Source organism: Puma concolor, chromosome D4 (assembly GCF_028749965.1).
Source record: "Puma concolor isolate L17-30 chromosome D4, mPumCon1.1.hap2, whole genome shotgun sequence".
Taxonomy (NCBI): domain Eukaryota; kingdom Metazoa; phylum Chordata; class Mammalia; order Carnivora; family Felidae; genus Puma; species Puma concolor.
Window position 1 is genome coordinate 56,905,003 of NC_141679.1, and position 15,757 is coordinate 56,920,759.

Genomic DNA, 15,757 nt, shown 5'->3' on the forward strand with positions numbered 1-15,757 from the left:
GGTACATCCTGGACGCCCCACCTCTCTACAAAGGGCATCCCATTCTTGGGGCAACTTCTGTCTCTATTTGGCTGACCCCCATAAAGCATAGCCTGTATTTCACACTCCATTCTGTTTAATAACCCTGTTCTAACCCCAGGCTCAAGCCCTGCCCCTAAAACTGGGCTCTCCACACTTGAGGCCAGTGTTTTAACAGCCTCCAGGTTCTTTTGGACACTGTCCCACCCCAGGCCCTGCCCCATTATGCCCCACTCCCATGAGGCTCCACCTAGCTTTGTCCACTGCTCCCCTCAGGGTGTGATTTGGTGTTGGTCGCACCCCCTTTTCTGGATGGAGGTGGTCCTGCTCAGGTGTGTGGAGGGCCCTAAGGAGTGGGGTCTCACCTCAGCAGAGGAGTAGCCAGAAGAGGAATATCTGGACATGTCAAAGTCATCATCGCTGGTGATGGAAGAAAGAAGACAGAGAGGTAGTGATTCCCTGATATTAAATATTAAAACTCCCAGCATCCTACCTCCTAACCCCTTAGTCAATACCTAATACCCCTCCCCTATGCTTTCAAATAACAGATCTAAATAAAAATTGTGCTTGCCGCACAAATGCTCAGCTTCCCTAGCCCCACCCTTCTAAAATTGCCACCCTTAACCTCCTCCTAAATAGAGCTGTACACCCTTTGCCCCCATCTTCTCACCTTTTTTCTAGTCTCAAACCCCCCATGGCTTTTTGGGTTTTCCCAAAGTTCAAGCGTAGCCAGGTGTGTTCCCAGCAGCAGGGAACATCGAATCAGGGCCTATTCAAGGGGGCAGCTATTGGATCACTTGTCCCAGGATAGCATCAGACTGTACCAATCCCCTTTTCCTCTCTCTGCTCTTCCCATCTCCAGATAAAAAATTCCATTCCCTGGAGGATTCATCCTTGGAGAGCTCCTGGCTATCTGAGGAACAACCCAATTGTTCTGACAATATAGCAGGTATGGCCTGTACAGCCCACTTGTATGTTCACACAAGTTTCTGTGGCTTGCCTGGCTGCCCCAACATCCCTGTACACACCTGTCCGTGTCAAGGGCGACCAGTGGCTTTTCATCTGGGCTCTGGTCAAGCGAGGAGTAGCCTTTATTGGGGACGACAAGCCTGGGTAGAAAATTTAGGGGATTGGATTGGCAACTGGAGCATGTAGCCTGGTGAGGAACAGGGTTAGGCCCTGACCCACCACTCCCCCCTGTCCCTTGGATCCTGTTGAGACTCTCCTCTCAGAGAGGAACTGGGACTGAGGAGGGAGGGAAGAAGGAGAAGCGTAGGACCAGCAGAAATAAATGTTGACTGGCAGGGTCCAGGTGGGATTGGGGGGCCTCTACCTTGTCCGGGCCATGACATTGTTCTTCTTGGGTTGCTGGTTGACGGGACTACCCATGCTGCCATTCTTCAGAGAGCCCTTCCGGGCCAGCTCCCGCTGCTTCTCTGCAGGAGAACATGGGAAGGAAGCTGTGTCCTGCTCCCAGGGCCACCCTACCTCACTGCTCAGGGCTGGCTGGGCTGGGCCTCCATTGTGAAACCCCTACCTTCTCTAGGAACTGAGGCAGGGATCCCAACTCCAGGCCCTGCTGCTTGGTGGAGACAGTACTTGGCCCTGCACAACCTGAGGCAGATAGTGAGGGGCAACAGGAAGAGGCTGACTCCTGTCTTCCAGGAGCTGTACTCCAATGTGGGGCAGTTAGTGTGTGCTTGATGCCAAAGAAAGGCTGGAGAGGGAGTGATGAAGGAGAAGGATGGAGAAGTCAAGGCTTCTTGCAGAGGAGAGAGGACGGCATTTTAAGAAGGAGGGATTGCATATACAAAAATGCATTTAGAAGTGAAGAGAATAAGTATGGCTCCAGATGGGATGGAGGAGTGAAGTTGGAGGGAGGTCAGGTTAGAAAATTAGGATACATTTACTCAGGCATTTATTCAAAAACCATCCATCACCATTATGTCTTAGGTCCTGTGCTAAGGGGTTGGGGGCTCTGGTTACAACCCAGAGCATGAAGGCCTTGAATGCCAGACAGGAGTTTGGCATTAATGCAGAAGCCAAATGAGCAACTGAAATTGTTGAGTGAGAGGGGCAGAATGTGGCTAGCTGGGTGAGGGGCAGGAGGCTGGGGAGCTCCTCTGGCTATACTTCTGACTGTGGTGCCAGCCTCTGAGTTCTCCAAGGCTCTAGAGTCTACCAGATCCATGGAGCTGGTCACCAGGTGACCCTCTGCCTAGTATGTGGCACTGTTACCAGTAGCCAGTAGCTGCCTGGGTCCTGAAGGAGGCCTGTCTACCCTTTCCTATTCATCTTAAGCCCAGATGTGGAAAAAGGGATGATGAGTGGAAAGGGATACTAGGGGAAAGCTCTCATAAAATAACTACTAGCTCCAGAGAGGAAGGATGGAATGGGAATTTCCAGCTACTGTGACTCTGAAATTTCCCCTGATCTCCATGTCTCTTAGTCTCTCATATCTCAGTCTCTGACCCTCTCTCTGCCACTGCTCATCTGATTCCAGTTTTTTCCCAGCTTCTTTCCAGCAGGCAGCAGCTGCCATTACCATTCCATGACTCTAGGGGGTGCAATTTGCCTTAAAGTTCCCAGTGGTGATTATCGTGAGTCCAACTGGGACGAGGTCGTGAATTTTCATGAGGAGCTTTGGTGGTAATATAATGGGGAGGGGAAAAAAAGTGTTATTTTAAAAGCATGTTTTAAATAGTGAAAAAATGCAAACAATAAACTGGAAAAACCAAACTATGGACTACTGTGCAACCATTTAAAAGTGTGAAGTTAGGGGCACCTGGGTAGGTCAGTCAGTTAAGCATGTGACTCTTGATATTGGCTCAGGTCGTGATCTCATGGTGGTGGGATAGAACCCTGCATCAGGCTCTGTGCTGGGTGTGGAGCCTGCTTGGGATTCTCTTTCCCTCTCTCTGCCCCTCTGCTGCTCATGAGTGTGCATGTGTGCATGCTTTCTCTCTCAAAATAAAAAAATAAACTTAAAAAAAAGTGTGAACTTAATCTCTATGTACTGACATTGGCAGGGGCTCCAAGGCATTAAGTGGAAAACAGAAACAAAAAACGTTTTAGAAAAATGTGTACAGTATGATACCACTTGTGTTAAAATAGAAAATAAAACAAGAAAAACTAAAAAGGCTTAGAATGATTGTCTCTGGGAAGGAGAATGTGGTGAGGGAGAGTAAGAGGAGAAGTTAAAATACTTGTTAAACAGTAATGAACAAATAAAACTGGTTGAAGTTTGAGTCTGGTGTCTTGGGAAGATGAACAAATTCCACTGAGAGAACTGTTCTCTTGTTTAGAAAAACAGCATGAGGAGATCCCTGGATATAGTCTGGAATGAGAGAAGCAAGGTAAAAAACAAAAACAAAACAAAAGCAAAAACAAAAATACACCAAACACACACACACACACACCACAAGAACAACAACAACAACAAAAACCCCAAAGCTGAATAAAAGAATAGTATTCTGTGAAAAGGAGTTCTGGCAGCTCCAGAGGGAGAAGTTTCACAATGAATGGGGAAAGGCTCCCAGGACCGAGGAAAGGTCCAGTATTTGGCGGGCAGCTGGAGTCTGAGGAGAAAATGGCCAAAAGGATGGCAGGGATGGCAGAGAAGTTTTGAAGGATACTGATATGTTGTATTTAATTATAAACTCCTTCCTGGATGCACTGTGTTGTAATTCCTCTTCATGAAACCAAATTTTAGTAAGTCTGTTATAGCAGCAGCCTTTGGTGAGCAAAATTTTGGTCCCTGAAGGGAGAAAGGCAGTGTTAGGTGTAGGGTGAAGTGAGAACAGCAGCTGCAGGAGGTAGGGGCAGTGCTTGGGAGCCAAGTGACTTCAAAGAAGCAGGCTGCAACAGAGACTGATTTCAGAGTGGACATGAAATAAACCCCCAAGGGTAAGGGGGTACAGAGATATTTGGGCTTACTAAAAAACCAAGGGAAACCCCCCTCCAAAAAGGAGCCAACTAGACCTTGAGATCTCCGGATGGGTGAGGAAGAAATGGGGAAAGGATCTCAGTTTCTAGATTTTGGGATCCTTACTCCTTTCTACCCCTTAAACATAGTAACTGACACCCTGCTTCTAAGGCAGCTTCTTCCCAGCCTTGTGTAGTGTTTGGTGGAACTTCTAATCCTCTATCTGGGGTTCCATGGGAGCTATCCCTGGAACACCTGGAGTCTTCTTGGCCTCAGAGATGCCTCCTAGAGCTTCAGGCACTGCAGAGGACTATGACTTCCTTCTTTGCCTTGCAGGAGATAAGGTGTCTGGTAGTGCCAATGACTTGGTGGCTTGAGTCTTGGAATCATCTAGTCTGAGTTGGTTTATTTGTGCCACCTCATTGCAGACCCAGCCCAGAGCACCTTGTCCACTCCCCACATCTCCCTCACCCCCCAGACACACTCACCCAGCTTCACTTGGAGCGGGGATGGTTTGTAATTCATGGCTACTGACTCACCCTCCCGGGCGTCACAGTCCCCGTCTGAGATGGAGGCGGCGGCTGGGTCCTGTGAGGAGAAAGCAGAGACAGAATTGTTAGGAAGTGAAAAGGGGCTGCTCTCAGCCCTGAAGCTGGCCCTCCCACCCATACTTTGGGGGCATTAACCCCTGGAAGTAGGCAGGTGATTTGAGGAGAGAAGGGCAGACCCATACACCCTGGAAGGAAGACCCTGAACTGAGTAAAGAGCCATGAATCTCAGCCCCACTTACACTCACCTGGGTGTCTTTCTTCAAAGTCCTGTGTGATCCAGCCTCCTCTTAGAAAGCCTACTGTGATTCCTTTAACCCACAGGATCTCTTTGTTCAACCTCCCATACTAATTGCCCTGTTCTTCAGAGCTCTTCTTATGCAGTTGTTTGGTAAGGTATTTTCAGGTTGCTATGAGTTTAAGTCTGGATAAAGGTCAGAGTAGATGCTCCCTAAGATAGACTTTCTTTTTCTAGCATTGTATGGGTCCCTTCACAGGATCCAGAGAAGTGACTGGGCAAGCCAGGCCAGACTTTAAGGCTGCAGCCACTGGACAAAAAGAATTCTCATGAGGACTTCTCCATTTCACAGATAAGTCCTAAACAGTATCCCCTGGAGAACCTGAAATGTTGGCCGGGCATGGTAGGTTAGAAGATGAATAACAAGCAAATTAGCTGGTGACCAGTTAGTCTTATGCTGCTCAGTAATCCAGCCTCACTGTTTCCTCTAAAACATGCCAAACCTCTACTACAAGGTCTAGGGCCCTGGCTTACCCTGCTTTAGTCCGTTGGAAGGGGCTGGAGTCATTCACATTCTCCCTGAGAAACTGCCTAGGACTAAAGAATGGTATGCCCAAGGTCTGAAAATTGCACAGTGTACCCAAGGCTGTGCCTGTTCTGCTTCTGGATATGCAGACAGCAGACAGACAGGTAGAATGCCCCAGGATTGGTCCTACAGTGTCAGGTTCAGGGATCTGAGTGACCCAGCAAGGGAAGGACATATAACCATTATGGTAGCTTCTGTTGCATTTAGAATGAGATGGGGGGATGAAAACATGCTTGTCATCAAGGGGAAAAGAAAAAGTCTAGAATGTTTGGGAGGGAAATCTTGGCCTTGCCTGTGTTCCTTCAGGCCATCCAGAGAGACCCTGGATGGGCTGTTGTCACCACAGTGGTATGTGACCTCCTGAGGGCAGAACCTGGGCCTCTCTCCTCTACTCTGACCCCCACCCTTTAGCTGGTATTGTAGGGGACAGGGCTCAGAAAAAGTGGGGTGCTGCAGTGCCTCCATCTCAGGCAACTTCTCATGCTGCAGTCCTCTCCAATCCTTTATTCTCTGCTTCCTTGTCTCAGTTCCTTCTTGAGAGACTCCTTATGGATAGCACTTGTCCCCTTGTCCCCTGAAAACTTGGAGAAGCAGGCCTCTAGTGGCCCTGACATACCTCTCTGCAGCCAAAACAGCTCTGAGGTGCTACCTGCAGGGGGCATGAAGACTTGACAGCTGGGTTCTGGCTTTCCCCTTAGGCCATAGTTAGGACTCACTCTCAAAGCAGACTGATGGCTTCTTAAAGGGTAAAGCCAATAAACATGCCTGAGGGACCCTACCAGGGAAGCATTGGCACCTTTCCAATTTCCTTAGTCACATTACTTTTTCTGTAGCACTTCTCACATGATACACATATCCCATCCATTTGGATATGGTTTCCTCTTCTGGCTTTGAGGACACTGTTCTCCTTCACTCATGTTGCCTCCTTAACCATCATTTTCATCTTGTCCCACAGCCCTTTGTCTCTTCCACAGAGTCCTGCCCTCAGCCCACCTCTCTCTCCTTGGGGAGCCCCGATGTCTTCTACAGTTTGCATTAACATTCTAAATCTATGGACTTCCCAATCATGCATCTTCTCCGTAACGCTCCCATCAATCCATATAAGTCTCACTGTCCTTTCCCTGGGGCTGACTTTAAACACATGAACCCCTCAGGCACCTCTCCCTCTTCAGTCCAGGTGAGTTCATCAGAGTTGCTTCTCTCAGGCTGGAGGTACTGGATGGAAATGGTAATATTGGAAGGAGACTATGCAGAGGATAGAGTTTGAGTGGGGCCTGGGAAGCTGTTGAGCAATTCTGGTCACAGAGAGCCACATTTGGTCCTTGCCACCACTGGGCAGGTCTTGGTGGCTTTTGATCCCTGAGAGAAACCACCAGTTCCTTTGGGTTATAAGCCAGGGTGCAGAACCCTAAGCTTGAGAAGTCCTGTGCAAAGTCCACCATACAGCATCTCACCTGTCACTGGCCATGATAGGCCATCTTAATGGCAAGAACAAAGGTATCTGGCACTGTGCCTGAAAATTCAAGCCTTTACTGTGGGCTTTCTGTATGTCTTCCCTGAGAAATACAGTCAATGCACCATGACCATCACATGGAAATGTAATCAGGTTAAATGTGAAATATTCATGAATGTTAAGTATCAGAGAAAATCCAGGCAGAAGGAAATGTCTGGCTCCAAGAAATCAGGGAGAATTTAAAATGCCCCCCAAGGACATCTGACAGGAGTTAGCTAGATCCAGGAACTAGAATGAGGATTAGCAAAATTATTAAACACTCAGCAGAGACAGACATTGAAATGCATCTCTAACAGCAACCCATGTTTCTGCAACCCTTCAAACAAATTCTCCACAGACTGCAGAAATGATTAATAGCCCAGTCTCACTGTTTCTGGGACAGGATATATAGGCTAATGGCCAGTGCAAAGCCAGTATAATTAGAGGAAGGCAAAAGTGCTAGGAGAATCCTTAGAGTTAGCCTGGTCCAGTGATTTTCATTAAACTGTGTTCCCTGAACCCTGTGCCGTGGGTGGGGCTGAGTCCAAGAGCGAAGCAAGAGTATGGAGAATGGAGATACTCTTTTATTTCATTTATATACTAGCCTTTCTATAAAATTTTGGTTGGAGAAACAGTTCTCCTGCTTAAAAAAAAAATTAAAATCCATTAATTTGAGGTGCCTGACAGGGTCAGTCAGCAGAGCATGCAACTATATATTTTTTTAATTTTTAAAATGTTTATTTATCTTGAGATGTCCACCTCCATTTAGGTGTCCTGGGTGTCCATTTCCTTATTTATAAATGGGACTAATTTTAATACCTATGTCAAATGTTCTTGTGAGGTTAAAATGAGTTAATATATGTAAGCACTTCAGTATAGTACATATTGAGTAATACATCTGTGCTAGTTATAAAGTTATTAGTACAGGTTCCATAAGGCCCACACAATCATGGACAGTATGTTCTAGGGGTGACTGGCTCACAGATGCAGCCCTAGCATCACACAGGTTGGGTCCTAGATTACATGGGGAGGTATTTATGGAAAAAGTACTCCCTCCACAGGATGAGGAGGGGCCTGACCAGGGAGCATTCTGCCTTCTCTCTCTCCTTACTCTAACATGCAACATTTTCTTCAGTTATTTATCAATGGCAGGCCTGTGGTTCATAAATATAAATGGAAAAGAGCCCCATCCTTAGGGAGCTCCCAATAATTATCAACAGTGTCAAAAAACCAGTTGAGTCCCAGAAGATACAGACAATGTTTGGAAATAAGGAAGTCATAGGTGGCCTCAAAAAAGTTTTAGTTGAAGAGTAGGAACAGAATCCAGATTATAGAGGATTTAGGAAGGAATAGGAAAAGAGAAAGCAGAAACAGTGAACATGAATATTTTTTCAAGGAGCTAGATGGAGAAGAGAAGGAATGAGAATAAATGACAGCCAGAGGGAACTCTGGAGTTGAAGAATTTCTTTGAAACTGTGGGACACCTGACCAATGTCCTAGATGGAGGGGAAGGAAGCTAGGTAGAAAAGGAGATGTTTCGTAGGTCATGGTCTGTGAGGAGGAGATGGAAACAGAGCCTTGGACCAGAGGAGGAAGGCTACTTACTGAAATGGAAGATGGGTGAATATGAGTGAGGGATGCAAATAACATGGAGGCAGAAAGGCGGGTAGAAAGTTAAGGGAGTTCATTCCTAAAAGCCTAGATAGGTAAAGGAAGGGTTTGAATAGTAAGAGGTTGAGGGGAATGGGGGTACTTGATGACTAGCCGGAAGTGTAAGGAGATCAGACTGGCTGGGCTTCTAGCATCTTTTCACCTGCCCTTGATCTGGTTGACAGGATGAAAAACGCTCTCCGTGGTGCTGAACAATTTTGCCTTTGTCTTGTAGACTGCACGAGTGAGTCGAGGTAGAGACACAATTCAATTTTAGCTTTCCCACAAGAAAGGTAACCTCTGTCCTCACCCCCAAGCATTAATTCTTGGGAAAATGAAAACTGAAATAGATTCAATGGGTCAAGGCGAAGTTAACCAAAAAGAAGGAAGGATTTTTATGCTACAGCTAGAGTTTGAGAGCTTAAATTGGTCCTGTGATTAACTGAGACTTATCTGTTTCCTTAAACAACTTGATAAAATTCATTACCAAAAACAAGTACCACCAAGCTGTAGTATTTTGTGATGGCCCTCATCGAGAGAACCAAAATGGAGAAGAGTTCTGCTCACCCCAGGCCTAATAACAATCATAGCCTAGCCATGGCAAGCTTAATAGATTTTTCTATTATAAAGTAATATGTGCTAAATTTCCTAAAAATAATTTTTAGTTTCACTACCTTGAGACAACCTCTGTAAATGTCCTAGTATATTTAAATCTTGTGTGTATACCACAGTAGCAACACTCTGGGGTTTCCCTCTCTGGAAGCTGGTGTTTCTCCTCATAGTCCACAGGGATGGGTTCCAGGTCCCACCCTTGCTTGGACCAGGTGGAGCCAATCAGGGTCTCCCCCAGAATAGGAAGTGGGACCAAGAGGAGGGGTAAAGCTCAAGACTGTAGATTAGGTAGTAGAGAAAGCCACTGGGCAGGGAGATAAGAATAAAGCTGATGTTCAGAAAGAAGCAAACACAAGAGATAGAGAAAGTCCTTCAGAGGCTCTGGTTCTAGAACTTCCTCTGCCCTTCTAAGGTTTGTAGGGCACATCTACCCTTGAATACTATGAGAAATCCTAGTGTCCTTATAGTCTAGTTTCATTAAAAAAATTTTTTTTAATGTTTATTTATTTTTGACATAGAGAGAGACAGAGCATGAGCGGGGGAGGGGCAGAGAAAGAGGGAGACACAGAATCCAAAGCAGGCTCCAGGCTCTGAGCTGTCAGCACAGAGCCCGATGTGGGGCTCGAACTCACAGACCGCGAGATCATGACCTGAGCCGAAGTTGGATGCTCAACCGACCAAGTCACCCAGGCACCCCTAGTTTCCTTTTTTAAAAATTTTGGGGGCCACCTGAGTGGCTCAGTCAGTTGAGCGTCTGGCTTCAGCTCAGGTCATGATCTCTCTGCTCCTGAGTTTGAGCCCACATCCGGCTCGGTGCTGACAGTTCAGAGCCTGAAGCCTGTTTCAGATTCTGTGTCTCCTTCTCTCTCTTTGCTTCTCCCCCACTCACATGGGGGAAAAAGAGAGAGCGAGAGACAGCACGCATGAGCGGGGGAGGGGCAGAGAGAGAGAGGGAGACACAGAATCCAAAGCAGGTTCCAGGCTCCAAACTGTCAGCACAGAGCCCGATGTGGGGTTTGAACTCACAACCATGAGATCGTGACCTGAGCTGAAGTTGGATGCTCAACTCAACTGACTGAGGCACCCAAGCACCCCTAGTCTACTTTTCTTTTTAGCTTAAACTAGTTTGAGTTGAATTCTGTCATTATAATACCTGCATAGAACAACATACAGAAAAACAACTGTATCTTATATTCTGTATTTTTGAAAATTAGTATTGGAATATAATCAACTATCCATATTTTTACATAGTTTTTGAAATCATCAATGTAATGGCTCCATAAAGGACATGTATAATAACTTTTTAACCATTCACTTATTTTGGACATTCAGATTGTTTGCAATTTTTCACTATTATAAATAATACTAATGCTGAAATCCATATATATTTACATTTAGGGTAATTTCTTTTTTTTTAATGTTTTATTTATTTTTGAGACAGGGAGAGACAGAGCATGAACAGGGGAGGGTCAGAGAGAGGCAGACACAGAATCTGAAACAGGTTCCAGGCTCTGAGCTGTCAGCACAGAGCCCGACACAGGGCTCGAACTCACGGACCACGAGACCATGACCTGAGCCGAAGTTGGCCGCTCAACCGACTGAGCCACCCAGGCACCCCTAGGGTAATTTCTTAAATAAAGTAGAATTACAAAGTCAAAAAGCAGGAGTAATTTTAAGATTCTTGATACATATCATCAAACTGCTTTCCCGAAGGACTGTTCCAATTTACAATGCCTCTAGTCATGACAAAGGGCTATAGCTGGTTTTTAATATTTTATTTTTCACTGTGTGCCAGGAAATTTCAGGTCATCACATCTATCCATCATCTTATAAGAGAACTGTGCCTCAGTTCTTACTTACCTGGTTGCCTCTGGGGAAACTTGTTTCAAAGAATAGAATTCCCTCTGGAATGGAATCATCTGCCAGACAAAATATGCCTGACTTGAGGCCACCAATTAAGAATAAGAGGAGATAAGACTTTGTTACACTGAAGCTTGGGAAAAACTCTAAATGGGCACAGTACTGCCTGATGGCTGGCCACCATGTTTCAGCTGGTCCTTGGCCTGTGCCAGTACATCAGCTATAGGAACCATGACTAATTGCAGAGCCAGGAGGCAAACTTCACAGAATGAGTATCCCTTGCTTTCAGACTTGGGGTAAGAAAATCAACCAAAATGGCTCTGGAGTTAACCCACTGAGAATGGCAGCTCCTACTCCCTTACCCATTATTTAGTTTTCAAAAGTAGCTCAGAAACTACTCAGGGGGGGAAAAAAGATGGTGAAAGATCTGAAACTAGTACTGGGATGGTAAAGAACTAGAACTAGAACTAGAACTCTTTTTTAAATGGGGAGACAAGAGGTCAGTGAATTAAAAAAAAAAAAAAAGATTTAGAATCCTATTCTGCCTCCTTCATGGTTAGGATTTCTTGTCCTAGATTGATGTTCTGCTATTCCTCCCCACTCTTACTCCCCTGGAAACCCTATGACTAAAAAGCCTTTGTTTGGGAGAAAGGACAAATGCCTCAACTCAGGGACACCCACTACAGCAGCTGTGGCTTGAGGGAAGCCTGTGCATAAAGGCCTAGGGGACAAGCCTCATGACCCAGGAGGTAGAAACCAGAGCCAGAAATTGAAAAATCTTGGTTCCTCTGGGAGGCCTCGCCTCACCTAGCTCCTGACTTTCATTCCTATCCTTAAGCTTATCCCCTGAGCCAGATGTTCAGATGCCCTATTTTGGATCAGCTAGAGACACATGTCTTGGCCTATACAGTCTTGCGACCTAGAGGGTTTTCTGAGCTTGCTATCCTGCCACACCTCCTCCAGCTCCCATTTCAACATCTTTAGGGAAAGACTATCTCACTCAATGGAAAAAGGGGTGAAGGTGTAAAGTTCTTTAAAAATAGATCAACAATGGTTAAAATGGCTAATTTTATGTTATGAAAAAGGTTGAAGAAAATAAAATATAGACTGGTAGGGCCTAAGGCAGAAGGAGAAAATGTGTGAGGGTGGGCAGTGGATATAAGGAGGTCCTTTTCTTCCCTCCCTCCCTCCATCCACCTTCCCTTCCTTCTTTCCTTCCTTCCTTCTCCTTTCTCTCTCCCTTTCTTTCTCCCTTCCTCCTTTCTTTCTTTCTTTCTTTCTTTCTTTCTTTCTTTCTTTCTTTCTTTCTTTCTTTCTTTCTTTCTTTCTTTCTTTCTTTCTTTCTTCTTCAGTTTCAGCCAACACAGACTTTGGAGATGAGGCCTTTCATAGGAGAGGGGCAAGGAAATGATTCCAAAATCAAAGGAGTCATAAGGGCCAAGGGATTCTGAGTTGAGTTTCTGAGTTGAGTTTCTGGAGGCCTTCTGCTTAGGCAGGACCCAGAGGAGGGGGAAAAGGACATCAGATATTCAGGGCTAACAAAGCTTTAGGGAGCATGTCTGGAGGATCTTTCAATTTCCTTCCAGGATGTGGATTATAGTTCCCCAAGGTAAGAAAGGAGGCTCAGAACATCGAAGAAAGATGCTGCCCTACTTTAGATGCTGTAGATGCTGCCTACAAATAGAGGACATTTGGTTGGAGAGTCTTTGAGACTAGTCCCTCAGCCTTATACATGGTAGGAAGCTGAAGCAGGAGAAATCTCAACAGGTATTAACATTTGGTCTAGGCCAGCCTGACTTGTGGATCTTCACATGGATCTTGGTCCCAAATCTCACTGGAAGGTATTTGGTAAGCTTCAGTTATTCAAGGGACCGAGCCTGCCCTGCCCTGGTTCATGAATCTTTTGGAATCCTTGTTTTCCCAAGAAAATAAATAGTCTGGCAGTCTATGGGATGTCCTCACACAACTGCCATTTCTGATCCTTTTCCTCCGGCCTTGGAAGAGTAAAGAGCTACCTGTCTGCAGTGAACAAGTGAACAATGGACTTAGGGCTGGTATCAAACAGCTTCTCCCTTCTGTGGCATTTCCTACCCCCATCCTTTCTCATCTTTTCAATCTGTTCTTCTAACCTTCATTATAACTGGCAAGCACCACTTTTTGCTCATAAAGACAACTTGCAGTTCTAAAGCTTAGCTCTGTGGACAGAGCAGTCTCCTATTCTTTCCTTTTGCCCTCCTAATAATTAAACATCAGTAAGTTCACCACTTGTTTAAAAAACTTGACAGTCACTGAATATCAACATGGGGCAGGCAGGGAACAATGTACTTTGGGGAGGGAAAGATACTGATTCTTGCAAAAAGACTTTAGTCTAATGGTAAAAAGAAGACAGAAACACATATTAGCCCATTTAAAGCAGACAGAGCAGCATGAGAGAGAGGAATGCATAAAGGGTGGTAGAAGCACAGAGGAGAAAGTGATGGTGGTAAAGGTTTGTTACCCTCCCTGATGTAGAGGGTTGGGCCTGGGCAGGAACCTGGGGAAACTACAGGCTCACCTATTAAGTGGCTGGCAAGAGCAATGACAGTTGAGTGTAGGGCCAGGACTCTATTCTAACTACCTTTAGTTGCTGTTGCTATCAGGCATTCAGCCTACTCTATTTTTGTGTGGGGGGGTGGGTATAACAGGGCTTTTTCCTTACCATTGAGATGCACAAACAACTCTCCCACAAAGAAAGGTCAAGAGACTCTAGGTGGATGGTTGGGAAGTGTTTCTATTGGGAAAGCAAAAAGGGATCCAGAGTCCTAAGAGTACTTAAGAGGGAGAGATGGTGGCTCTGGTAAAACAAACCCTACTGACTCTAAACAAGCCTAGAGCCTGCAGTCACTCCCACCAGGTGTGCTTTGTGCAGCAGAGAGGTCAATGCTACAGGTTCCTGGAGGCTCAGGGCCCAGCCCAGCAGTGAAGGAGGTCAGAGAGGGGAAGGAGAGGGTTAACTCTACAAAGACTCATAATCCCCTATCTGAGTTTCTGTTAAGTCAGTTTTTTAAAAAATTTATTTACTTATTTTGAGGGGCAGGGTGGGGCAGAGACAGAATCCCAAGTGGGCTCTGCACTGTTGGTGTAGAGCCCAATGTGGGGCTCAATCCCACGAACTGTGAGATCATGACCTGAGCTGAAATCAAGAGTTGAAAGCTTAACCAACTGAGCCACCCAGGTGCCCCAAGTCAGTTTTTTTAAGAGTGTGTGTGTGTGTGTGTGTGTGTGTGTGTGTGTGTGAGAGAGAGAGAGAGAGAGAGAGACAGAGAGAGAGAGAGAGAGGGAGAGACAGAGACAGAGACAGAGACAGAGACAGAGACAGAGAAGTGTGTGCAGTTGGTGGTAGAACAGTAGCGGGAAGGGAGATTCTAACCTAGCACAAACTCAAGGCAACTTTTCAGCAGTGAAGCTAGCCGGTTGCTGATTATGTATCTCTCTAGGGAAACAATATCCATCTGCTAAACAATATTCATCTGTCCTGGGGTCCCTGCTGGAGGGTCTTCCCAGGCTCAGGGTAGTAGAGATCCTTTCTCTACTCACCTGTCATTCTCTGGCTGGTGCAGTGACATTAACCAGCTAACTCAAAGGTACAATCTCATTCCTGAGGTATCAACAGGAAGGGGCCCTGAAACAACAAAAAACCAATACCTATCCAAAGAGCACCCATACAGTTCTGTAGCCCACACCTCTGAGGAACACCTCCTTTGCTCTGACTATACTCCCTCATAGCTCCTCCCCACCTGTGCAGCCTTAATGTCTTCTAGACAGTTCTGACATACATGCATAGCCTACATCCCTCTATACCTGCTAGCTTATGTATGTGCCTGTAGGAAAGTGCTTCTTTCCTACATTAAACATTAATGTGCATACAAATAACCTGGCGATATTGTTTAAATGCAGATTCCAATTTAGTAGGTCTGGAATGGAACCTAAGTTTCTGCATTTTCACACAAGCTCTCAAGTGATACCAATGCTCTTAGTACAGTGGCCACACTTTGAATAGCAAGGTTCTAGGCCAGTCTTTCTACATCCACACCATCCCCAGACAGCCTCTAAAAGAGCCCTCTGTACCCACCTTAATTTGGTTTTATACTCTTAGTGCCAAGACAGGACAATGGTTTGGTGGGGGAGGAGGAGGAGAGATGACCCAAAGCTCAAGTTGGGGAGGCTGCTCTGTCTGCTAAGAGCTCTGGCTGCACGAAGGCAGAGAATTGTTCAGAACAATGCAGACCAGGTGTGGTTCATCTGGAATTCAGCAGATCATTTAGTTAATATTGTTTGAATACCTGTTACTTTGTTATATGTACAAAAATGGTGTTTGGTATTTTGTAATATATTATCTCATTTAATCATCCTAAAAGACTGAGTAAGGTAAATACCATTCCCATTTTCAAACTGAAGAACCAGCTTATATCAAGTAATATGTTCAAAATCATACCTTGAAGGGTGGTTAGCACTAGAATTTGAATCTAAGTTGTCATTTCTTATACCCAACCCCTTCTTAGAGACATCAGATAAAGACATGAGATTAATAACACATCAGAACTTACACAGCTGTGGGACTGTTGTCTTATAAAGCAGGCACTTGGAAGGCTGTTAGTAGTCTCATCATATCTCCAGTGCTCTGCACACACTTGAAGCTCCTCTTTAGAAAATGGCATGGATGCTTTCTGATTAGTAACCTCCTGCTCAAAAAGTTCTCCATAGGAAGGAAATATTGGGGTCACTGAAACACTCAATAGCTCAAGACAGAGAGAGACAGAGATAGACAGAGACAGACTAGCAGAAAGCA

General features: G+C 45.5%; 1 protein-coding gene across 6 annotated transcripts in view; it reads right to left on the bottom strand.

The window, feature by feature from the left end:
• Positions 1–15,757, bottom strand: part of FAM219A (family with sequence similarity 219 member A) — a 54,516-nt gene that overhangs the window by 3,099 nt on the left and 35,660 nt on the right. For 3 of the 6 annotated variants that reach the window (XM_025912437.2, XM_086683397.1, XM_025912429.2), the window contains exons 2-5: positions 4,432–4,531; positions 1,352–1,454; positions 1,047–1,127; positions 384–438 (exon numbers count right to left, since the gene is read on the bottom strand). In XM_025912437.2, coding sequence (XP_025768222.1) covers positions 384–438; positions 1,047–1,127; positions 1,352–1,454; positions 4,432–4,531 — 339 coding nt within the window. The remainder of the gene's footprint in view (positions 1–383; positions 439–1,046; positions 1,128–1,351; positions 1,455–4,431; positions 4,532–15,757) is intronic. The other 3 variants (XM_025912454.2, XM_086683398.1, XM_025912445.2) reach the window with 1 other exon arrangement.